At 48.9% G+C, this 23,774-nt stretch overlaps 1 protein-coding gene across 11 annotated transcripts; it reads left to right on the top strand.

Annotated features, from left to right (window-relative positions):
- Positions 1-141: 141 nt before the first annotated feature.
- Positions 142-23,697, top strand: ATAT1 (alpha tubulin acetyltransferase 1). 11 transcript variants are annotated; one of them, XM_055263028.2, is made up of 13 exons: positions 145-287; positions 753-813; positions 929-1,020; positions 1,144-1,204; positions 1,325-1,438; positions 1,621-1,722; positions 17,279-17,324; positions 17,439-17,507; positions 19,049-19,120; positions 19,637-19,880; positions 22,759-22,838; positions 22,931-22,973; positions 23,333-23,697. In XM_055263028.2, the coding sequence occupies exons 1-13, from the start codon at positions 181-183 to the stop codon at positions 23,517-23,519; spliced, it is 1,278 nt and encodes a 425-aa protein (XP_055119003.2). In that variant the 5' UTR covers positions 145-180; the 3' UTR covers positions 23,520-23,697. The 11 variants fall into 11 exon arrangements, with proteins under 11 accessions (XP_055119007.2, XP_055119003.2, XP_055119002.2 ...); XM_055263031.2 differs by having other exon boundaries at positions 169-569; XM_055263027.2 differs by having other exon boundaries at positions 151-287; positions 22,759-22,973.
- Positions 23,698-23,774: the final 77 nt, after the last annotated feature.

Genomic DNA, 23,774 nt, shown 5'->3' with positions numbered 1-23,774 from the left:
GGCACTGCTAGGGGCACAGCTGGTTTGGCAAGAAAAACGGGGGCCCTGTAAGTTGCCAGGACGCTAGGGGCAGGGTCTACAGGCGGGGCTCCTGGAAATAAAGACTTCGAGAGGCGGTGCGGCAAGGGGAGGGGCGGAAGTGACGTCGTGTGGGGCGGGTCAGACCGCGCACAATGGGCCATGGAGTTCCCGTTCGATGTGGACGCGCTGTTCCCGGAGCGGATCACGGTGCTGGACCAGCACCTGAGGCCCCCAGCCCGCCGACCCGGAACCACAACGCCGGCCCGGTGACAGCTCAAACCCATCCCCTGGCCCTTTTCTCTCGGTTCCTCCCCAAACCTGGTCCAGGCACCACGCCCCCTTCTCACTGACTAGTGATCGCCCCTTTTGATGTCCTGGCCTGCCTTTTTGGTGACCTCTGACCCTAGGCCTAGTGGGATTGATCAGAGCTTGGATCTGTGACCTTTCACCCCGGGCCCAAAATGTCCCAACAAAAGGATGTGGTTGACCCGGCCTTTCTGCTTCCTCACAATAACCTTAAGGGAGGAGGGAGTGTATCACCTTGAAAGGTGTGACAGAAGTTTGGGTTTCAGAAGGGTAGGGTGGGAAATCAGATTGGAAGACTCCCAGGCAAAGGCAGGGAGCCTTCAGTGTTAAACCTGGGTTGGAGTTGTGGCCCAGGTTCCCAGGACTGACTGCCCAGGACCCGCTAATTCAGTGAGTATCTGACTCTTTATTTCTTCTTTCTCTAGTGTTGATCTACAGCAGCAAATTATGACCATTATAGATGAACTGGGCAAGGCTTCTGCCAAGGTACTGGAGAGTTTTTGGATGGAGTAAAGGGAGGACCTCTGTGGGGATGGTATATAAGGGAGGCCTGGGTCCTTTGGAGAGACTTGCAGAAAGTCTGACTTAATCTTCCCTGCAGGCCCAGAATCTTTCCGCTCCCATCACTAGTGCATCAAGGATGCAGAGTAACCGCCATGTTGTTTATATTCTCAAAGACAGTTCAGCCCGACCGTGAGTGCCACGTGCTCTTCCATCCCATACTTAATTCCTTACTCCCTCAGCCCTTCCCCCATCTTTGAGTATCTCTTGCAGATAGATACCACTAGCCTGTTCATTATTTTCCCTGTCCTACAGGGCCGGAAAAGGAGCCATTATTGGTTTCATCAAAGTTGGATACAAGAAGCTCTTTGTACTGGTGAGTGTTATTGGAAGCTAGGAGTTTGTATACCTTGGTTCCTGAGAACAAAAGTGCTGGAGGTTAGGGGGCAGCAGAGATGCCGGGGGTCCTAAAACATTTTTATTGTTTCTCTCTTAGGATGATCGTGAGGCTCATAATGAGGTAGAACCACTTTGCATCCTGGACTTTTACATCCATGAGTCTGTGCAACGCCATGGCCATGGGCGAGAACTCTTCCAGTATATGTTGCAGGTATCACTTACCTCTTCACTGGTTCATCCAAACTAGGGACTCCTTTGCCCTGAGCCCTTCCAGAAGCCCTGCCTCCCACCCGCCATGTTCCCATGTCCTCCTGTTCCCTTCCCAGGCTTCTGGCTTCCTGTTGGCATGCTTTCCCCATACTCCTCCTACCCTCAGTCTCCTGTTCCCTGCAGAAGGAGCGAGTGGAACCACACCAACTGGCGATTGACCGACCCTCACAGAAGCTGCTGAAATTTCTGAATAAGCACTACAATCTGGAGACCACAGTCCCACAGGTTAGAGGTTTCAGAGAATAGATCCCCACTGAGCATTCCCATTGAATTTATTTATTTATGGCAAAGAAGTAGTGACTTATTTCCTATCACATAGGTTTCATTTTCTACAACCAGGCTCTTTCTTTGTCTTGTGGTACCATCTCATCCTGTAGTAACTTCTTTCTCATCTATTTTGATTATTTTTTTTTTTGAGATGGAGTCTCGCTATGTCGCCCAGGCTGGAGTACAGTGGCGCAGTCTCAGTCACTGCAACCTCTGCTTCCTGGTTTCAAGCGATTCTCCTGCCTCAGCCTCCCGAGTAGCTGGGACTACAGGCGCCCACCAGCACACCCAGCTAATTTTTATATTTTTAGTAGAGACGGAGTTTCACCATATTGGCCAGGCTGGTCTCAAACTCCTGACCTGGTGATCTGCCCACCTTGGCCTCCCAAAATGCTGGGATTACAAGTGTGAGCCACCGTGTCTGGCTTTTTTTTTTTTTTTTTTTAAGCAGAGTCTCCTGCTGTTGCCCAAGCTGGAGTGCTATGGCAGGATCTTGGCTCACTGCAGCCCAAGCTTCTAGGCTCAAGCAATACTCCTCCCTCAGGCTCCTCAGTAGCAGAGACTACAGGCATGCACCACCATGCCTGGCTAATTTTTTATTTTTTGTAGAGATGAGGTCTCACTATGTTGCACTGGGTGGTCTTGAACTCCTGGCTCAAGAGATCCACCTGCCTCAGCCTCCCAAAGTGCTGGGATTACAGGCGTGAGTCACTGTACCCAGACTTATTTTGATTCTTTACCACAAGTTGTTTCCTACACCTAATTTTTCTTTTTCTTTTTTTTTTCTTTTTGTGAGATGTAGCCTTGCTCCATTGCCCAGGCTGGATTGCAGTGGCATGATCACAGCTCACTGCAACCTCCGCCTCCGGGGTTCAAGTGATTCTTGTGCCTCAGCCTCCCGAGTGGTAGGGATTACAGGCATGCGCTACCATGCCCAGCTAATTTTTGTATTTTTAGTAGAGATGGGGTTTCACCATGTTGGTCATACTGGTCTTGAACTCATGGCCTCAAGTGATGTGCCCATCTCGGCCTCCCAAAGTGCTGGGATTACAAGCGTGAGCCACTGCACCCGACCCTTATGCCTAATTTTTTTTTTTTTTTTTTTTTTTGAGACGGAGTCACTCTGTCACCTAGGCTGGAGTGTAGTGGCACGATCTCAGCTCACTGCAAGCTCTGCCTCCCAGGTTCACACCATTCTCCTGCCTCAGCCTCCCAAGTAGCTGGGACTACAGGCGCCCACCACCACACCCAGCTAATTTTTTGTATTTTTAGTAGAGGGGGTTTCACCGTGTTAGCCAGGATGGTCTAGATCACCTGACTTTGTGATCTGCCCACCTCGGCCTCTCAAAGTGCTGGGATTACAGGCGTGAGCCACCGCACCTGACCCCTTACGCCTAATTTTCAACCCAAACATAGCCAGCTCATTTTCACCTCCTTGTTTTCACATAGTTCATTACTCATCTGGTCAGTTAGTATTTATTAAGGGTCCAGAATAATATGCATTCCCTGTCCTCATGGAGCTTTGGCCTAATATAGGGAAGGAGGTCTTGTTTATAACTAAGTGCAGCAAAATGTTACTAATGCTATCCATTCATCCAATAAACATTGAGTGCCTGGCAGTGTTCTGGGCACTAGGAATGGTTTACTCAATGAAACAGACAACAGCCTGGGCAACATAGCGAAACTCTGTCTCTACAAAAAATACAAAAAAAAATTTAGGCCGGGCGCGGTGGCTCACACTTGTAATCCCAGCACTTTGGGAGGCCGAGACGGGCGGATCACGAGGTCAGGAGATCGAGACCACGGTGAAACCCCGTCTCTACTAAAAAATATAAAAAATTAGCCGGGCATAGTGGCGGGCGCCTGTAGTCCCAGCTACTCGGAGAGGCTGAGGCAGGAGAATGGCGTGAACCCGGGAGGCGGAGCTTGCAGTGAGCCGAGATTGCGCCACTGCACTCCAGCCTGGGCGACAGAGCGAGACTCCATCTCAAAAAAAAAAAAAAAAAATTTAGCCGGGCGTGGTGGCACAAGCCTGTAGTCCCAGCTACTTGGGAGGCTGAAATGGGAGAATCGCTTGAGCCTGGGAGGCAGAGGTTGCAGTGAGCCAAGATCACGCCACTGCACTACAGCCTGGGCAACAGAGAGAGACCCTGTCTCCAAAAACAAAAACAAAATCACAAAAAAAGGCCAGGTGCAGTGCGGTGGCCCACACCTATAATCCCCGCACTTTGGGAGGGTGACGTGGGCAAATCACTTGAGGTCAGGAGTTCAAAACCAGCCTGGTCAACATGGTAAAACCCCGTCTCTATTAAAAATACAAAAATTAGTGGGGCATGGTGGCGGGTGCCTGTAATCCCAGCTACCCAGGAGGCTGAGGCAGGAGAATCACTTGAACCTGGGAGGCAGAGGTTGCAGTGAACCAAGATTGCACCACTGCACTCCAGCCTGAGCGACAGAGTGAGACTCCATCTCAAAAAAGAAAAAAAGTGCCAGGCATGGTGGCTCATGCTTGTAATCCCCACGCTTTGGGAGGCCAAGGCAGGTGGATCACCTGATATCAGGAGTTCAAGATCAGCCTGTTGAACATAGTGAAACCCTGTCTCTACTAAAAATATAAAAATTAACTGGGCATGGTGGCATGCGCCTATAATCCCAGCTACTCGGGAGGCTGAGGCAGGAGAATTGCTTGAACCCCAGAAGCAGAGGTTACAGTGAGCCGAGATCCTGCCGCAGCACTCCAGCCTGGGGGACAAAGCGAGACTCTTGTCTCGAAACAACAAAAAAAAAAATACAGAAAAAGAAGGAAACAGACAGAAGTCCCTGTCTTAGTGGTGGAGCTTATATTCTAGCTGGAGAGACAAACAAACATAATAAACAATATGGTTAATAAGTGCTCTGGAAAAATGAGAGCAAGTAAGGGTTTGGGAGCACTCAAGTAGGTGGGGATGGGAGTATGTGGGATTGCAGGTTGAAAGGGGATCATCACTGAGAAAGTGTCATTTGGGCAATAACTGAAAGGAAGTAAGAGTAAAAACCGGCCGGGTGCGGTGGCTTATGCCTGTAATCCCAGCACTTTGGGAGGCCAAGGCAGGCAGATCACGAGGTCAGGAGATCTAGACCATCCTGGCTAACACGGTGAAACCCCGTCTCCACTGAAAAAAATACAAAAAAATTAGCCTGTTGCCTGTAGTCCCAGCTACTCGGGAGGCTGAGGCAGGAGAATGGTGTGAACACGGGAGGCAGAGCTTGCAGCGAGCCGAGATCGCGCCACTGCACTCCAGCCTGGGTGACAGAGCGAGACTCCATCTCAAAAAAAAAAAAAGAGATAAAAACCAAGGCTGGGCGTGGTGACTTACACCTGCAATCCTAGTACTTAGGGAGGCCGAGGTGGGTGGATTACTTGAGCCCAGGAGTGCGAGACTAGCCTAGGCAACATGGTGAAACCCCATCTCTACAAAAAACACAAAAATTAGCCAGGTGTGGTGGCACGCACCTGTGGTCCCAGCTACTTGGGGGTCTGAGGCAGGAAGATTGCTTAAGCCCTGGAGGTCGAAGCTGCAGTGAGCCAAGATGGTACCACTGCACTCCAGCCTGGGTAACAAAGTGAGACTCTGTCTCAAAAACAAACAAACAAACAAAAGAATAAGAGCCAAGAAATATCTGGAGAGAGAGCATCCCAGACAGAAGGTACCACCAGTGTATGGCCATGAGGTGGGAGTGTGCCTGAAAGAGCAAATTGGCTGTGTCCAGAGCAGCATGAGTCAGTGGAGGAGTATGGTAGAAGATGAGATCAGAGAAGTAATGGGGAAGGAAGGGCCTTATAGGCTACTGCAAAGACTGGCTTTTATTTTAAGTAAAAAATAAGATCAGGCCGGGGTGGTGACTCACACCTGTAATCCCAGCACTTTGGGAGGCCGAGGTAGGTGGATCACCTGAGGTCTCTACTAAAAATACCAAAATTAGCTGAGTGTGGTGGCAGGTGCCTGTAATCCCAGCTATTTGAGAGTCTTTTGCAGGAGAATCACTAGAACCGGGAGGCGGAGGTTGCAGTGAGCCGCTGAAATTGTACCACTGCACTCCTGCCTGGGCGACAGAGCAAGACTCCGTCTAAAAAAAAAAAAAGAGCGCCAGGCATGGTGTCTCATTCCTGTAATCCCAGCATTTTGGGAGGCCAAGGCAGGCAGATCACAAGGTCAGGAGTTCGAGACCAGCCTGGCCATATGGTGAAACCCCATCTCTACTAAAAATACAAAAATTAGCCGGGTGTGGTGGCGGGCACCTGTAGCCCCAGCTACTTGGGAGGCTGAGATAGAAGAATCGCTTGAACCCAGGAGGCAGAGGTTGCAGTGAGCTGAGATCGCACCACTGCACTCCAGCCTGGATAACAGAGCGAGACTCCATCAAAGAAAAAAAAAAAAGATCACTTTGGCTGTGATCTTGATTTTTTTCTTTTTTAACAAGATCACTTTGGCTGTTAATAACAGGCAATAGCCGGGCACGGTGGCTCACACCTGTAATCCTAGCACTTTGGGAGGCCGAGGCAGGTGGATTGCCTGAGGTCAGGACTTTAAGACCAGTCTGGGCAACATGGTGAAACCCCGTCTCTACTAAAAATAGAAAAAAAAATTAGTCAGGTGTTAGTGGTGCGTGCCTGTAATCCCGGCTACTTGGGAGACTGAGGCAGGGGAATTGCTTGAACCAGGGAGGTGGAGGTTGCAGTGAGCTGAGATTGTGCCACTGCACTGCACTCCAGGCTGGCGACAGAGTAAAACTCCATATCAAAAAAAAAAAAAAAAAAAAGAAAGAAAGAAAAGGTAATAAGGGAGCAAGAGTAGAAGCAAGTAGACTAATTAGGCAGCAGCAATCCTGGTGAAAAATGGTGGCTCAAACCAAGGTGGTAGCAGTAGTGATGGTAAAGAGTGGTCAAATTTTAAATATGTTGAAGGTAAAGCAAGTAAGATTTCCTGACAGATTATATGTGGAGAAAGAGGACTTTAGGACAACCCCAAAGCCTGAGCAGCTGGAAGAATGAAGTTGCTTTAACTGAGATGGTAGGTAGACCAGCTTTGGGAGAAATATTAGGAGTACATTTTTAATATGTTAATTGGAGATGTCTGTGATATGTCCAGGTTTGAGTAGACAGTTGGATACTTCCCTGGAGATCAGGGAGGAGGTTTGGGGAGGAGAGTTTTCAGCATACCTCTGATATTTAAAGCAAAGAGACAGGATGCGATCACCATAGAAAGATCATAGATAGAGAAGCTGCCCCTTTGGGCCCTCTTTAAGAAGTGAAGACCCCGAACTGGCTGCTCTGAAAAGCCATCTTTGCATTGTTCCTGGTTTGGTGTCCTGCTCACTGCATCCACCTCCGCCATGCACCTCTTCTGCTGCCTCAGAGTCTGGCAGCTTAATTGATATAGTCCCCAAACTCTCGCTTTCTTCTTAATCCCTTGCATCGGATCACCGCTGTGCCCCACCATGTCAGAGGCAGTTGTGGACACAAGCTCCGAGATCACCACCAAGGACTTTTTTTTTTTTTTTTTTTTTTTTTTTTTTTGAGACGGAGTCTCGCTCTGTCGCCCAGGCTGGAGTGCAGTGGCACAATCTCGGCTCACTGCAAGCTCCGCCACCCAGGTTCACGCCATTCTCCTGCCTCAGCCTCTCTGAGTAGCTGGGACTACAGGCGCCCGCCACCACGCCCGGCTAATTTTTTTTTTTTATATTTTTAGTAGAGACAGGGTTTCACCGTGGTCTCGATCTCCTGACCTCGTGATCCGCCTGCCTCGGCCTCCCAAAGTGCTGGGATTACAAGCGTGAGCCACCGCGCCCGGCGCCACCAAGGACTTTAAGGAGAAGTTGTGGAGGAGGCAGAAAGTGGAAGAGATGCCCATGCTAACAGGAATGCTAATGAGGAAAATGGGGAGCAGGAGGCTGACAATGAGGTAGATGAAGAAGAGGAACAGGGTGGGGAGAAAGAGGAGAAGGAAGAGGAAGGTGATGGTGAGGAAAAGAATGGAGATGAAAACAAAGCAGCTGAGGCGGTGTGGACAAATGGGCAGCTGATGATGATGAAGGTGACGATGTTGATACCAAGCAGCAGAAGGCCGGTGAGGATGATTAGACAGCAAAAAAAAGTTAAACTTTAAATTAAGGCCACCGTGACCTATTCACCCTCCACTTCCCATCTCAGAATCTAAACGTGGTAGCCCTCGAGAGGCCTGCTTGCCCTCTGCAGGCAGTGCCACTGCAGATGACAGGCACTCGCCACCACCCAACCCAAACCAGAGAATTTGCAACAGAGGAGGAAAAAAGAACTAAAACTTCCAAGGTCTTGCTTTTTTAAAAGTACTTTAAAAAAGAAGTTTGTTTGTATTTTTTATTTACATTTTATATTTTTGTACATATTGTTAGGGTCTTTTTTTTTTCTTTGAGACGGAGTCTAGCTCTTTCTCCAGGCTGGAGTGCAGTGGTGCAATCTTGGCTCACCACAAGCTCCACCTCCTGGGTTCAAGCGATTCTCCTGCCTCAGCCTCCTGAGTAGCTGGGATTATAGGTGCCCGCCACCACACCCAGCTAATTTTTGTATTTTTAGCAGAGACAGGGTTTCACCAGGTTGGCCAGGATGGTCTCGATCTCCTGACCTTGTGATCCACCCACCTAGGCCTCCCAAAGTGCTGGAATTACAGGCGTGAGCCACCACGCCCGGCCAGGTCATTTTTAATGATCTCAGATGACCAAGCCTTTGGAGAGTTCTCTGTCTTACTTCTGACTTTCCTTGTGGTGTGACCATGTTCATTATAATCTCAAAGGAGGAAAAAAAAAAAAACCTTGTTAGAAAAAAAAAAAAAAGGCCAGGTGCAGTGGCTCATGCCTGTAATCCCAGCACTTTGAGAGGCCAAGGTGGGTGCTTCGTTTTCATCTCCATTCTTTTCCTCACCATCACCTTCCTCTTCCTTCTCCTCTTTCTCCCCACCCTGTTCCTCTTCTTCATCTACCTCATTGTCAGCCTCCTGCTCCCCATTTTCCTCATTAGCGTTCCCGTTAGCATGGGCATCTCTTCCACTTTCTGCCTCCTCCACAACTTCTCCTTGAAGTCCTTGGTGGTGATCTCGGAGCTTGTGTCCACAACTGCCTCTGACATGGTGGGGCACAGCGGTGATCTGATGCAAGGGATTAAGAAGAAAGCGAGAGTTTGGGGACTATATCAATTGATTATATCAAACTCAGGAGATCGAGACCATCCTGGCTAACATGGTGAAACCCCGTGTCTACTAAAAATACAAAAAATTAGCCGGGCATGGTGGCGGGCGCCTGTAGTCTCAGCTACTCGGGAGGCTGAGGCAGGAGAATGGCATAAACCCGGGAGGTGGAGCTTGCAGTGAGCCGAGATCACGCCACTGCACTCTAGCCTGGTCGACAAAGCGAGACTCCGTCTCAAAACAAACAAACAAAAAAGAACAAAAAAAAGTCTTGTTCTGAGCATTCCAGTAGCTTTTTTAGTGTACATAGTTAGCTGTACCATAAGTAGTTGGTTTGTGTGAGATGGTTAAAAAGGCCAAAGATAAAATGTTTCATTTATTTGCCTTTTTTATCTATGAAATGGGTGCTTATTTATTTACTTAGGCCTATTTGATGTATGTGTGAAACAATATTGTCCAACAATAAACCCAAATTTTATTTTGCTGAGTTGTTCTAACAGCAACAAAAAGAAGTGAAGGAAGAGAAGAAGACCAGCGAATGCAACCACAGAGTGACTAGTGAAGTAGATGAAAACTGAGGCCAGGTGTGGTGGTCACACCTGTAATCCCAGCACTTTGGGAGGCCGAGTCGGGTGGATCACCTGAGGTCAGGAGTTCAAGACCAACATGGTGAAACCCCATCTCTGCTAAAAATACAACATTAGCCAGGCGAGGTGGCTCATGCCTGTAATCCCAGCTACTTGGGAGGCTGAGGCAGGAGAATCACTTGAACCCGGGAGGTGGAGGTTGCAGTAAGCCGAGATCATGCCATTGCACTCCAGCCTGGGCAACAAAGCGAAACTCCATCTCAAAAAAAAAAAAAGAAAAGAAAACTGAAAAGTAAGGTGACCTGAAAGGCCACTGAAGAAAGTGTTTCCAGGAGGAAGGAATGGTTTACTGGGTCAAATGCTGCTGATCAAGGAGCAAAGAGGTCTGAGAAGTTACTGTTGGATTTATCTGCCTTAGGCCATTGGTGATCTTAGTGAGCAGTTTTGGTGAGCGGTGTGTGGAAGCCGGGATGCAGTGGGTCTTGTAGGCTGAGAAGCTAGGAACACAGCAAGAATAAGCTACTCTTTTAAATCCTGCTTTATGGGGAATAGAAATAGAGCAAGAGCTGGAGGGTGAAGTGGATCAAAAGAGTTGATCCAGGCCGGGCGCGGTGGCTCACGCTTGTAATCCCAGCACTCTGGGAGGCTGAGGGGGGCGGATCACGAGGTCAGGAGATCAAGACCACGGTGAAACCCCGTCTCTACTAAAAATACAAAAAAAAAAAATTAGCCGGGCGTGGTGGCGGGCGCCTGTAGTCCCAGCTACTCAGGAGGCTGAGGCAGGAGAATGGCGTGAACCCAGGAGGTGGAGCTTGCAGTGAGCTGAGATCGTGCCACTGCACTGCAGCCTGGGTGACAGATCGAGACGCTGTCTCAAATAAATAAATAAATAAATAAAAATAAACCACCTTTCAGGGCACTACAAGCAGTGTGGTGTGGTTGGAGTGCTGGGCATGTGCTTGTTGGGGGAGGATGAGGATGGGCTGGTAGACATTACAGCAAGGGCAAGGCAAGGAATAGGCAGGGTCTTCCTACAGTATATTTTTCCATTAAGAGGCAACAGAGAGCAGTGGAAGGAGCACAGTATTTTTTTTTTTTTTTTTTTTTTTTTTTTTTGAGATGGAGTCTCAGTCTGTTGCCCAGGCTGGAGTGCAGTGGCGCAATCTCAGCTCACTGGAACCTCTGCTTCCTGGGTTCAAGTAATTCTCTTGCCTCAGCCTCCTGAGTAGCTGGGATTACAGGTGCCCACCACCACACCTGGCTATTTTTTGTGTTGATGAGGTTTCACCATGTTGGCCAGACGTCTCGAACTTCTGACCTCAAATGGTCCACCCACCTTGGTCTCCCAAAGTGCTACAATTACAGCAGTGAGCCACCATACCCGGCCCTGGAGCACAGTATTTGATATGAAACACATTACCCAGTTAACATGTAAGGCCAGAGCAGTGTAGAGTGTAAATAATAACTCACATTTCATGGGCTCTATGTGGTATCTATATGCATCATCTCAGTGGATTCTTTCACATCTTTTTGAGGTAGATACTATTATTAAACCTATTTTGGGCTTATACAAATTAGTGACTTAACCAAATTCACACAGCCAGTAAACAGTAGAGTCCACATTTGAACCCTTAGTCATTTGCACCCAGTGAACTTTTTTTTTTTTTCTTTTTGAGGCAAGGTCTTGCTCTGTTGCCTAGGCTGGAGTGCAGTGGCACCATCACGGCTCACTGCAGTCTCTACTTCCTAGGCTCAAGAAATCTTCCCTACCAGCCTGGCCAACATGGCGAAACCCCATCTTTATTAAAAATATAAAAATAAGCCGGGCGCAGTGGCTCACGCTTGTAATCCCAGCACTTTGGGAGGCTGAGGCGGGCGGATCACGAGGTCAGGAGATCGAGACCATGGTGAAACCCCGTCTCTACTAAAAATACAAAAAATTAGCTGGGCGTGGTGGCGGGCGCCTGTAGTCCCAGCTACTCGGAGAGGCTGAGGCAGGAGAATGGCGTGAACCCGGGAGGCGGAGCTTGCAGTGAGCCGAGATTGCGCCACTGCACTCCAGCCTGGGCGACAGAGCGAGACTCCGTCTCAAAAAAAAAAAAAAAAAAAAATATATATATATATAAAAATAAGCTGGGCATGGTGGCATGTGCCTGTGATCCCAGCTACTCAGGAGGCTGAGACAGGAGAAGAGCTTGAACCTGGGAGGTAGAGGTTGCAGGGAGCCGAGATCACACCATTGCACTCCAGCATGGGTGACAGAGTGAGATTCTGTGTTAAAAAAAAAAAAAAAAGGCCGGACGCATTGGCTCGCGCCTATAACCCCAGCACTTTGGAAGGCCAAGGCGGGCGGAGCACGAGGTCAAGAGATCAAGACCATCCTGGCCAACATGGTGAAACCGTGTCTCTACTGAAAATACAAAAATTAGCTGGGCGTGGTGGCGCATGCCTGTAGTCCCAGCTACTCAGGAGGCTGAGGCAGGAGAATCGCTTGAACCCAGGAGGTGGAGGTTACGGTGAGCTGAGATCTTGCTACCGCAGTCCAGCCTGGCAACAGAGTGAGACTCTGTCTCAAAAAAAGAAGAGATCTTCCCACCTCAACCTCCCAAGTAGCTGGGACTACAGGTGTGAGCCACCATGCCTGGCTAATTTTTTTTTTTTTTTGAGACGGAGTCTCGCTCTGTCACCCAGGCTGGAGTGCAGTAGTGCAATCTCAGCTCACTGCAAGCTCCGTCTCCCGGGTTCACGCCATTCTCCTGCCTCAGCCTCCCGAGTAGCTGGGAGTACAGGCACCCGCCACTGCGGCCGGCTAATTTTTTGTATTTTTAGTAGAGACGGGGTTTCACCATGTTAGCCAGGACAGTCTCGATCTCCTGACCTCGTGATCTGCCCACCTCAGCCTCCCAAAGTGCTGGGATTACAGGCTTGAGCCACTGTGCCCGGCCCATGCCTGGCTAATTTTTAAAAATATTTTTGTAGAGATGAGGGCTTGCTATATTGCCCAGGTTGGTCTTGAACTCCTGGGCTCAGGCTATCCACATGAGCCACCATGCCCAGCCCCCATTAAACTTTTTTTTTTTTTGAGATGGAGTCTCACTCTGCCACCCAGGCTGAAGTACAGTGGCGCAATCTCAGCTCACTACAGCCTCTCCCTCCTGGGGTCAATTGATTCTCCTGCCTCAGCCTCCTGAGTAGCTAGGACTACAGGCGCACACCACCACGCCCAGCTAATTTTTGTATTTTTAGTAGAGACAGGGTCTCGAACTCCTGACCTCAAGTGATCCACCCACCTTGGCCTCCCAACGTGTTGGGATTACAGGCATGATCCACCACACCTGGTCCCAAGTACACTCTTTTTTTTTTTTTTTTTTTTGAAACAGAGTCTTGCTCTGTCACCCAGGCTGGAGTGCAGTGTTGCGATCTCGGCTCACTGCAAGCTTCACTTCCTGAGTAAACTCTTAATGACTACACTATTTTCCTGGCTGAAACACTGCAGCTGGAATCAGAAGTCTGCAAGTTGAGGCCCAGCCCTGCCACTTGTAGCTACTTGGCATTGGCCAAGTGAAGCCATGTCTCCAAGGCTGTATTTCCCCCCATCTTCTTTCAAATAGTGACTTCCAGGATTATTGTGAAGGCCAAATTAAATGTGAAAATATAATGAAGTAACTCTAAAATTAATAGTTACTAGTTATCAAAGTAGCATCCTGGCCTCCAGCATGTCTTCCCCTGACTTTCCCCACCCCTTGGAACCCTGCTGAATTTTCTATTTATTTTATTTTTTTATTTTTTGAGACGGAGTCTCGTTCTCTTGCCCAGGCTGGAGAGCGGTGGCATGATCTCGGCTCACTGCAACCTCCGCCTCCTGGGTTCAAACGATTCTCCTGCCTCAGCCTCCCAAGTAGCTAGGATTACCGGCGCACACTGCCACGCCTGGCTAATTTTTTGTATTTATAATAGAGACAGGGTTTCGCCATCTTGGCCAGACTGGTCTTGAACTCCTGACCTCAAGTGATGCCTGCCTCAGCCTCCCAAAGTGCTGGGATTACAGGTGTGAGCCACTGAACCTGGCCTTTAGCACCTTTTTATGTGCTTATTGGCCATTTGTGTATCTTCTTTAGAGAAAAGTTTATTCAAGTCCTTTGTCCGTTCTGAAATTGTGTTCTTTTTTGTTCTGAGAGTTTTTCATATATTCTAGATAGAAGACACTTATCAGATGTATGACTTGCAAACATTTTCTCCCATTCTGTAGATTGTCTTTTCACTTTTTTTTTTTTTTTTTTTTTTTTGAGACAGAGTCTTGCTCTGTCGCCCAGGCTGGAGTGCAGTGGCGCGATCTCAGCTCACTGCAAGCTCCGCCTCCCGGGTTCACGCCATTCTCCTGCCTCAGTCTCCCAAGTAGCTGGGACTACAGGCGCCCGCCACCACGCCCGGCTAATTTTTTTGTATTTTTAGTAGAGATGGGGTTTCACCATGTTAGCCAGGATGGTCTCAATCTCCTGACCTCATGATCCGCCCGCCTTGGCCTCCCAAAGTGCTGGGATTACAGGTGTGAGCCACTGTGCCCGGCCTGTCTTTTCACTTTTTTAGTGAAAAATGAAGCATAAGATTTTTATTTGATTTATTTATTTATTTATTATTTTTTGAGACGGGGTCTCACTTTGTCACCCAGGCTGGAGTAGAGTGACGTAATCTCAGCTCACCACAACCTCCACCTCCTGGCTTCAGGTGATTCTTCTGCCTCAGCCTCCTGAGTAGTTCAGACTACAGGTGTGCACCACCACACCCGGCTAATTTTTGTATTTGTAGTAGAGACAGGGTTTCGCCATGTTGGCCAGGCTGGTCTCAAACTCCTGAAAGACTTTTATTTTGATGGAGTACAATTTATCTTTTTCTTTTGTTTCTTGTGCATTGGTGTCATATTTAAGAAACTTGCCAACTGGGCACAGTGGCTCACGCCTGTAATCCCAGCAGTTTAGGAGGCCGAGGTGGGCGGATCATGAGGTCAAGAGATCAAGACCATCCTGGCCAACGTGCTAAAACCGCGTTTCTACTAAAAATACAAAAAATTAGCTGGGGTGGTGGTGCACGCCTGTAGTCCCAGCTACTCGGGAGGCTGAGGCAGAAGAATTGCTTGAACCCAGGAGGCGGAGGTTGCAGTGAGCTGAGATTGTGCCACTGCACTCCAGCCTGGTGACAGAGCAAGACTCCATCTAAAACAAAAAAAAAAAAAAAAAAGAAACTTGCCTAACCCAAGGTCAAGAAGACTTCCCCGTTTCATTCTAATAATTCATAATTTTAGCTTTTATTTATTTTATTTATTTATTTATTTGAGACGGAGTCTCACTCTGTGGCCCAGGCTGGAGTGCAGTGGCATGATCTCAGGCTTACTGCAACTTCCGCCTCCCAGGCTCAAGCGATTCTCATGCCTGAGCCTCCTGAGTAGCTGGAATTACCAGCATGCGCCACCACGCCTGGCTAATTTTTGTATTTTTAGTAGAGATGGGGTTTTACCATGTCGGCCAGACTGGTCTCAGACTTCTGACCTCGTGATCCACCCGCCTCAGCCTCCCAAAGTGCTGGGATTACAGACATGAGCCACCGCACCTGGCCAGTTTTAGCTTTTACATTTAGGTCTTTGATCTCTTGAGTTAATTTTTGCCTATGGTATGAGGTGTAGAGATCCAAATTAATACTCTTGCATGTGGATATTCAGTCGTCCAAACACCATTTGTTGAAGAGGCTGTTCTTTTCCCATGAATTGTCTTGGCACCCTTGTCAAAAGTTAATTGACCAGAGATATATGGGTTTATTTCTGGATTCTCAATCCATTCCTTTGATCAATATGTTGATCCTTAGGCCACTACCACAGTTTTGATTACTGTAATTTTGTAGTGAGTTTTGAAATCAGGAAGTGTAAATTCTCCAGCTTTGGTTTTTGTTTCTTTTTTGAGATGGGGTCTCACTCTGTCACCCAGGGTGGAGTGCAGTGCAGTGGAGCAATCTCGGTTCACTGCAACCTCCACCAATCCTCCTACCCCAGCCCCCCAAGCAGCTGGGACCACAGGCATGCGCTACCACTTCCGGCTATTTTTTGTATTTTTGGTAGAGACAGGGCTTTACCATGTTTCCCAGGCTGGTAGCAAACTCCTGAGCTCAAGCAATCTGCCTGCCTTGGCCTCCCAAAGTGCTGGGATTACGGGTGTGAGCCACCATGCCTGGCCTGTTCTTTTTCAAGATTGTTTTTGGCTATTTGAGGTCCTTTGCAATTTCTTGTGAACTTTAGGATCAGCATTTTGGGGTCTGAGTTTTTTATTGAGTCTGTTATCAAAGACAAGAAGGTTGGCTTTTGGTTCTCCTCCTATGATTTCCCTAACACAGGGTTCTGTACCTAAGTATGTGCTGAGTGGCCAGCAGACAGCTATACAGTCATGTGCTTATCGTGACATTTCAGTCAGTGGCAGACCGCATATGTAACAACGGCCCCGTAAGATTATAATACCATATTTTTACTGTACCTTTTATTTTATTTTATTTTTTTTGTTTGAGACAGAGTCTCGCTCTGCCACCCGGGCTATAGTGGCACGATCTCGGCTCACTGCAACCTCCGCCTCCCGGGTTCAAGTGATTCTCCTGCCTCAGTCTCCCGAGTAGCTGGGACTACAGGCATGTGCCACTATGCCCAGCTAATTTTTGTATTTTTAGTAGAGATGGGGTTTCACCATGTTGGTTAGCCAGGATGGTCTCGATTTCTTGACCTCGTGATCTGCCCGCCTCAGCCTCCCAAAGTGCTGGGATTACAGGCGTGAGCCACTGCACCTGGCCTTTACTGTACCTTTTCTGTATTTAGGTATGTTTAGACCCATCAGCTAAACCATTATGTTAGAATTGCCTACAGCTGGCTGAGCACGGTGGCTCACGTCTGTAATCCCAGGACTTTGGGAGGCTGAGGCAGAAGGATCGGATGAGCCCAGGAGTTTGAGACTGGCCTGGGCAACATAGTGAGACCTCCATCTCTACAAAAAGTTAAAAAAAAATAGTAGCGGCCAGGCGCGGTGGCTCACGCTTGTAATCCCAGCACTTTGGGAGGCCGAGGCAGGCGGATCACGAGGTCAGGAGATCGAGACCACGGTGAAACCCCGTCTCTACTAAAAATACAAAAAATTAGCCGGGCGTGGTGGCGGGCGCCTGTAGTCCCAGCTACTCGGAGAGGCTGAGGCAGGAGAATGGCGTGAACCCGGGAGGCGGAGCTTGCAGTGAGCCGAGATTGAGCCACTGCACTCCAGCCTGGGCGACAGAGCGAGACTCCGTCTCAAAAAAAAAAAAAAAAAAAAAAAAAATTGTAGCCAGATGTGGTGGCATGTACCTGTGGTCCTAGCTACTTGGGAGGCTGAGGTGGGAGGATCATTTAAGCCCAGGTTGATGCTGCAGTGAGCTGTGATGGCGCCACTGCACTCCAGCCTAGGCAACAGAGCAAGACCCTGCCTCAAAACAAACAAACAAAAAAAATTGCCTACAGCATTCAGTACAGTAACATGCTGTACAGGTTTGTAGCCTAGGAGCAATAGGCTATATAATATAGTCTGGGTGTGTTGTAGGCTATAATGTCTAGGTTTGTGCAAGTACACTCTGTGATGTTCACACAATGAAATCACCCAATGACGTATTTCTCAGAATGTATCCCCATGGTTAAGTGATGTATGATTGTATTTTGTTTGTGTCATCTTCTAGGTGAACAACTTTGTGATCTTTGAAGGCTTCTTTGCCCATCAACATCGTAAGTTTTCACACCTTTTGTTGGTCACGTAGTCGGGGTGAGGGAAAGGAAAGAGCCGGACTCTTGGTCCTGCCGGCCCCTCACTGAGGGGCCCCGCCGCTTCCTTCCTCACAGGGCCCCCTGCTCCCTCTCTGAGGGCAACTCGACACTCTCGTGCTGCTGCAGTCGATCCCACGCCCGCTGGTAAAGCCTGTATTGAAGGGGTGGAACTGTAGTGCAGTGATGGCTACTTACTCTAGATGCCACGGGGTACAGTGCCATCTGTGGGCAATTTGGGAAAATTCTAAAGCAACCCAAGTCTCCAGCAGTCATGCCTGTTTGCCTTTGCCCTCATGGGAGCTCAGTGCATTTTATATTTGGCAAGACTTTTAACTAAGCAAGCTCACTGGGAGCCTATTTGACAACTGATATCAATGGACCCTCTTGCTAGTTGAGGTCCGTCAACATAGGCCAGAGTCAGGCTCCTTTGTAAACCCCAGGCTTCTGTCAGCCAGTGAGGGACAGGCTGGTGCAAACAGCCCTTCCATTTGCAGTCACAGAATAGTGACACAAATGGCCCAAAATTTAAATGTAGTTTTAGAAGATAACACTCAGAATTTATGACAGTTCCAACCAGATAATGAAATTGATATGGAGAAACCAAACCTCAGAGGCACTAAAATGCTGTCCAGATTCCCCACCCCATACACACACACACTTACTGACAGTCTGAGTCCCACTCCTTCCTCTTCCTCACCACCTCCACAGCTGTACAGTGCTTGCTTGCACAGAAGAGCCCCCTTCCTGAGCTGGCTCTGTGGCCAGGAAAGGATGTAACCAGCATCCAAAGAGCAGTCTGTAACCAGCTATGAGCATCACAGTGTCAGGCACTGAGAGGCACCTCAACTCGCTTTGGTTTCCAAGGCTTCTCTCATTTAGCTCGTTCAGAACCACAGGCTGTGAGAGGGAGTGAGGGCCAACAAGGATGGTGAGGACTCAGGCCTGCACGGGAGGGTGCTGTGGATAAAGCTTAAGTGAATTTGCTGAGAAGTCTTTCATTTGCCACACATACATGATAGAGAATCTCTTGAGAGGGAAAGCCGGGAGCAAGTAGAGAAGTGAGGAGGGGGAGGCTGAACTTTGGACATTACGTCAGCCTCCTGTTTACTCTGATAGCTCCTTTTCAGATGCCCATATTTATTTTCTCCTCATCCTTTTTTTTTTTTTTTAACCTAATAAAACTTCAGTCTCTTCCCATTTTCGTATAGGAAGGAGAGATTCTGCCCTCCTTCCAAACCTCCCCTGAACTCTCCAGAGCAATTCCTGATTAACCAAGGGCTTTGTCCATCTCATCCAGAGGAACCCAGGGTCCTCGTTGGCCCGGCTGGGACCATTCCACTGCCCCAGAATCCCAGGGGGCCGTGACAGCACCCACTGACAGTAAGAGCTTGCTCCCCTTGGCTGCCCTTCTCCTGCATCTCCCAGGCCCCCAGAGTCTCCCCTTACATCTTTCTCCCTAGCTCTGTGTTTGGCCTACTCCTTCTGGCTCTCCTCAAAAGTGTTCCACATTCCCCTCAAATTCCCTTTTGGTGTGCTGGCATTGCCACGGTGCTGCTCCTGCAAGTTCTCAGGAGGAACTGTGGTGTCAGGGAGCAGAGGTTTGGGGTTGGGAGATAGTGGCTGGGAGGAGGGGTGCAAAGTATGTCTCCTAATGTTTAACCTGCCTATGTCCCCTCCACTACCAGCTCCAGCAAGGAAGCTGCCACCCAAGAGAGCAGAGGGAGACATCAAGCCATACTCCTCCAGTGACCGAGAATGTAAGAGGGGCAAGGGTTGGGTGTCTGGGCCTGGGGGACCTTAACACAAGGGAAGAGAATGCTCAGGGAACCCAGGGGAAGGATTTGTTCTCTCTAAAGACTCAGATTTCTTGGGCCGGGCATGGTGGCTCATGCCTGTAATCCCAGCACTTTGAGAGGCCAAGGCGGGCGGATCGCCTCAGTCCAGGAGTTCAAGACCAGCCTGGCCAACATGGTGAAACCCCGTCTCTACTAAAAATACAAAAATTAGCTGGGCATGGTGGCGCTCCTGTAATCCCAGCTACTTAGGAGGCTGAGGCAGGAGAATGGCTTGAACCCGGGAGGCAGAAGTTGCAGTGAGCCAAGATCGTGCCACTGCACTCCAGCTTGGGTGACACAGTGAGACTCCGTCTCAAAAAAGAAAAAAAAAAAGACTCAGATTTCTCTTTTTTTCTACCCAAACCTTTGCTGTCATGACTCTCTCTCTTCCCTTTTTTCTTCTTTTTCTGTCTTGCTCTTCATTCTCCCTGCCCCCAGTTCTGAAGGTAGCTGTGGAGCCTCCTTGGCCCCTAAACAGGGCCCCTCGCCGCGCCACACCTCCAGCCCACCCACCCCCCCGCTCCAGCAGCCTGGGAAACTCACCAGAACGAGGTCCCCTCCGCCCCTTTGTGCCAGAGCAGGAGCTGCTGCGTTCCTTGCGCCTCTGCCCCCCACACCCTACCGCCCGCCTTCTGCTGGCTGCTGACCCTGGGGGCAGCCCAGCCCAACGTCGTCGCACCAGGTAATAGGAGTTGAAGGGCTGAGGAGCCTCACAGCTATCAAAGAGGATGTTAGAAATGGCAAAGGGCAATTTGAATCCATCAGAGAGATGGATCAATAAGATGGGTGGATTGGGGGGATCCTGAAACCTTTCACGAAAAATATTTGTGCAAGTGATCTGGGAAAAAAATACAGTGAAGGAGCAGAATAGGACCTTATATGGAGCCTAGGGACCCTGGCTTTAATGTGAGAGTTGTGTGGAATGGTAGGAAGAATACCAAGAGCCATCGAGTTGGGGGAACGGAGCCTTCTAAGATTGGGGAAATCTTCGCTTAATACTTGCTGGGGAAGGGGCAGTGTCTGACACAGAGTGGGGAGCCACTGGCTTGTGTGCCAAGAGTCCATCGAAGCAGGCAGGGAGTGGGCATTTCCTTTATTTCTCTCCCTAGCTTTCTCTTCACCTCTGACTTCTCTGTTTTTCTCTCCCCCACCCCCCACCATTTCCCCTCTCCCTTCCTCCCATCCATAACATCCTTCCACAGCTCCCTTCCCCGCTCTGAGGAGAGTCGATACTGACAGCTACCCTCTCCCTTCCCTGGGAGACCTGGGGTGGGCAGAGACCCCCTCCCTGAGAACCTCAGACCAACTCTTCCACTGCATCCTGTAGGACCCAGTGGAACCTGACAGAGCCCATAGGATTCCCTCTTCTACTTTCTTAGACAGCAGGGATGTCAGGGTCTCAAATTGCCTAACACTTTGTAGCTTTTCTTACCACAAAAACACCCCTTCTCTCCTAACTTGGGCTCTGAGGATACTTTCCCCACAGACAGCCTGATCTGTTGCCAGACTTCTTGGTTAGATGGCTCATACATTTATCTAGAGAAGCACACACTCTTGCTTGCTGTCAAACTTTAGAACACCATGGAAGGTCTAAGGGCGTCCTGTGCCAGGGAAACTTTTTAAGGAATTTTATCTATGGGATAAACCCCATATTCCCTCTAGTGTCTACTGGTGGCTCTAATACTGCTTTGTGCTGCCTGCCACACTTGCCCTTTGAGCCTGCGAATGGCCACCAGTGAGCAAGCTCTGCTTCAGAGCAGTCTAGTTAGGTAGAACAGGGACTTACCAGCTTCCCAAAGGGATCTACTCAACATTGCCAAACTCTTCATTTCCACATTTTGTGTAGGTGTCAGAGAACCCCAAACTGGTGTTGCTTTGGGGTCTCTAAAGGAGACTGGCTGACACCACCATTTCCCCCAGATCCAGATTCTCTGAGGGAGGTTGTTTCTTGAGAGTAGATCCAGAGTCTCAAGGATCTGTTAGATCCTGGAATCCCCTCTTGCATCCATCCCTCCCTGGTAGCTAGATGCCGATATATTCCTGTCTTGTGAGATTGTCGAGATGAGATGGGGGACCACTCTTCCTCTGTCCTTCCTCTCTCCTTTCCTCCATAGCAAGGACAACCTTCCCTGCTCCATGCCCACAGTATAGCTAGATTCCTTCCCCTCCCTACCCTCTGAATGTGTGCTAGATCAGGTGCCCCACTGTGTTTCCTGAAATCCTTGGGAGCCGGATCTCCCCCTCTCCCCTACTCACTCTTCCCTTTTCTTCTCCCTCTCAGTGTTGTCTGAATAAAGTGTGAATTGTGTTTTCTAAATTGAGATTTTCAATGAAAAAAAGAATCGCACACAAAAAAAGTTGTCAGCCTCATTTGTGCGTCATCCCTTTTTTTCCTGGGATCTCAGGACCTCTGTCCCTCTGATTTCTCACTTCTGAGATCTGCACATCTTTTACCCAGGAGCCTCAGAGCTCCCGGGTCTGGTGGTCTGCCTATCCCCATCTTCACTGTTAGTCCTCCTGCAGATTCTGTGTCTCCTTTCCTGTAGGTGCTGGATCCGTGTGTGTGGGCTTCTGTATCTACTCCCTCATTCCCCTCCAGGAACCTCCAGCTCTCCCCAGTGACTTCTACCCTTTACTCTGGGCCTGCCTTTGCCAAGATGTCAAAGCTTACCAACATCTCTGGATCCACTAATTACCTCCTGCCTCCTGTATTCCTCTTCCCACTCTGATTACCTGACGTCTGCTCCACTAAACCGCTGGATCTCTCTCAAGACAAACCCTTACCTCCATTCAGAGTGCAACACAGTCTGTCACCCTATTTACAGAGGCCCCCTTCCTTTTCCTCCTAAATTCAAAATTCAGCCTTGTCACTTCCTATTTCCCTCTGGTCTAAGGAATCTTTTTTTTTTTTGAGATGGAGTCTTGCTGTGTCGCCAGGCTGGAGTGCAGTGGCACAATCTCGGCTCACTGCAACCTCCGCCTCCTGGGTTCAAGCGATTCTCCTGCCTTAGCCTCCCGAGTAGCTGGGATTACAGAAGTGCACCACCAGCTAGTTTTTGTATTTTTAGTAGAGACAGGGTTTCACCATGCTGGCCAGGATGGTCTTGATCTCCTGATCACGTGATCCGCCCGCCTTGGCCTCCCAAAGTGCTGGGATTACAAGCATGAGCCACCGCGCCTAGCCTGGTCTAAGGAATCTTATACTTAAGGTAACCCTGTTTTCCAAACCAAACACCAGAGTACCTGATCCAACACATTTTTGATCACATGTGAGTCTGTTCTTATGATTTGGATCATACCTAGCCATAGATTTAACACATTACCTCAACTGGAAAGAATAGAGCAATAAATCAGAAGCACTCCAGAAAATCTTGGGTATAAAATGAACTTCCCCCACCCTTTTCTAGGGCACAGCTTTGATTAAAGCCCGTTAGGAATGATAATTACCCCCTTCTCTTTGTTCCTGTGCTATTCGTTTTACTCCTCTCCTCTGATTCCTCCATACTCACCCATCTTTCATCCAGTAGCCTCCTCCCCATCATCTCCCATTTCTTCTACAGGGGGACTCCCCCAGGTCTGGTAGCCCAAAGCTGCTGCTACAGCCGCCATGGGGGGGTGAATTCCTCATCCCCCAATACAGGTAAGTATTCACTCCTCCCTACCCTCATATCAAGTAGGCCACATTCACTATCTACTCCTGCCTTCCCATTCACATGCCTGATATTTCCACAGGCAACCAAGACTCCAAGCAGGGAGAACAGGAAACAAAGAATAGGTGAGGTCTAAACCCCTCCCCTAACAGCCTCCCACCACCACCTGACTCCCTTCCTAACACCGCGCTCAGCCACTTCCTACTCTTAAATCTTATTGTATGAACTGGACACCAGCTCCTCCCACAATTCCTTCTACCTTACATCCTGCAAGCCCCTTTCCCCCACAGGTTCAACTCTGGTACTTCCCTTTGGAATATGGGTTCTCTGAGAGGTTTTAAATTTGGACATAGCACTAATGGTTCCAGCCTCATACCCATCATTTGTCCTACATTAAAACCTGGCCCGAGACCTTGAAGAGTCTGTAATCTTAATTTCCTCTTTAGTATTCCTATAACCCACTCTCCATCTCCCCACCTACCAGGTCTGCCAGTGAGGAGCAGGCCTTGTCACAGGATGGGTCTGGGGAGAAGCCCATGCACACAGCTCCTCCACAGGCCCCGGCCCCGGCCCCGGCCCCACTAGCCCAGTCCTGGACAGTGGGTGGGGACATACTCAACGCCAGGTTCATTCGAAACCTGCAGGAACGTCGCAGCACCAGGCCTTGGTGACCGCAGCCCCGTCTCACATCTTCAAAGTATTACTTCTCCCTCACTACAGGAAAGAGCCAAAGCCCAACCCTCATAATAGATGGATACATTCATTCATTCATTCGTTCAGCAGGCTTATCAGATTCAAGTCATTTGTATCTTTTAACCAGACCAATAAAAGTATTTATTTTTATCATAAGAGCTGTTGAAAAATTTGACTCATTATTTCAGCCGCCTCACCCCTCACTGTCGTTGCACCCGGTTCAGCCTTCAGCC

This window comes from Symphalangus syndactylus, chromosome 23 (assembly GCF_028878055.3).
Source record: "Symphalangus syndactylus isolate Jambi chromosome 23, NHGRI_mSymSyn1-v2.1_pri, whole genome shotgun sequence".
Lineage (NCBI taxonomy): Eukaryota > Metazoa > Chordata > Mammalia > Primates > Hylobatidae > Symphalangus > Symphalangus syndactylus.
This window is presented reverse-complemented; position numbering and strand designations above follow the sequence as displayed.

Excerpts from the sequence above, each read along its gene's own strand:
- ATAT1 (XM_055263027.2), top strand. The coding sequence starts at position 181 with ATGGAGTTCCCGTTCGATGTGGACGCGCTGTTCCCGGAGCGGATCACG. Across the intron at positions 17,508-19,048 it reads AGTCGATCCCACGCCCGCTG|CTCCAGCAAGGAAGCTGCCA; the intron begins GTAAAGCCTGTA and ends CTCCACTACCAG. Across the intron at positions 22,974-23,332 it reads GAACAGGAAACAAAGAATAG|GTCTGCCAGTGAGGAGCAGG; the intron begins GTGAGGTCTAAA and ends CCCACCTACCAG.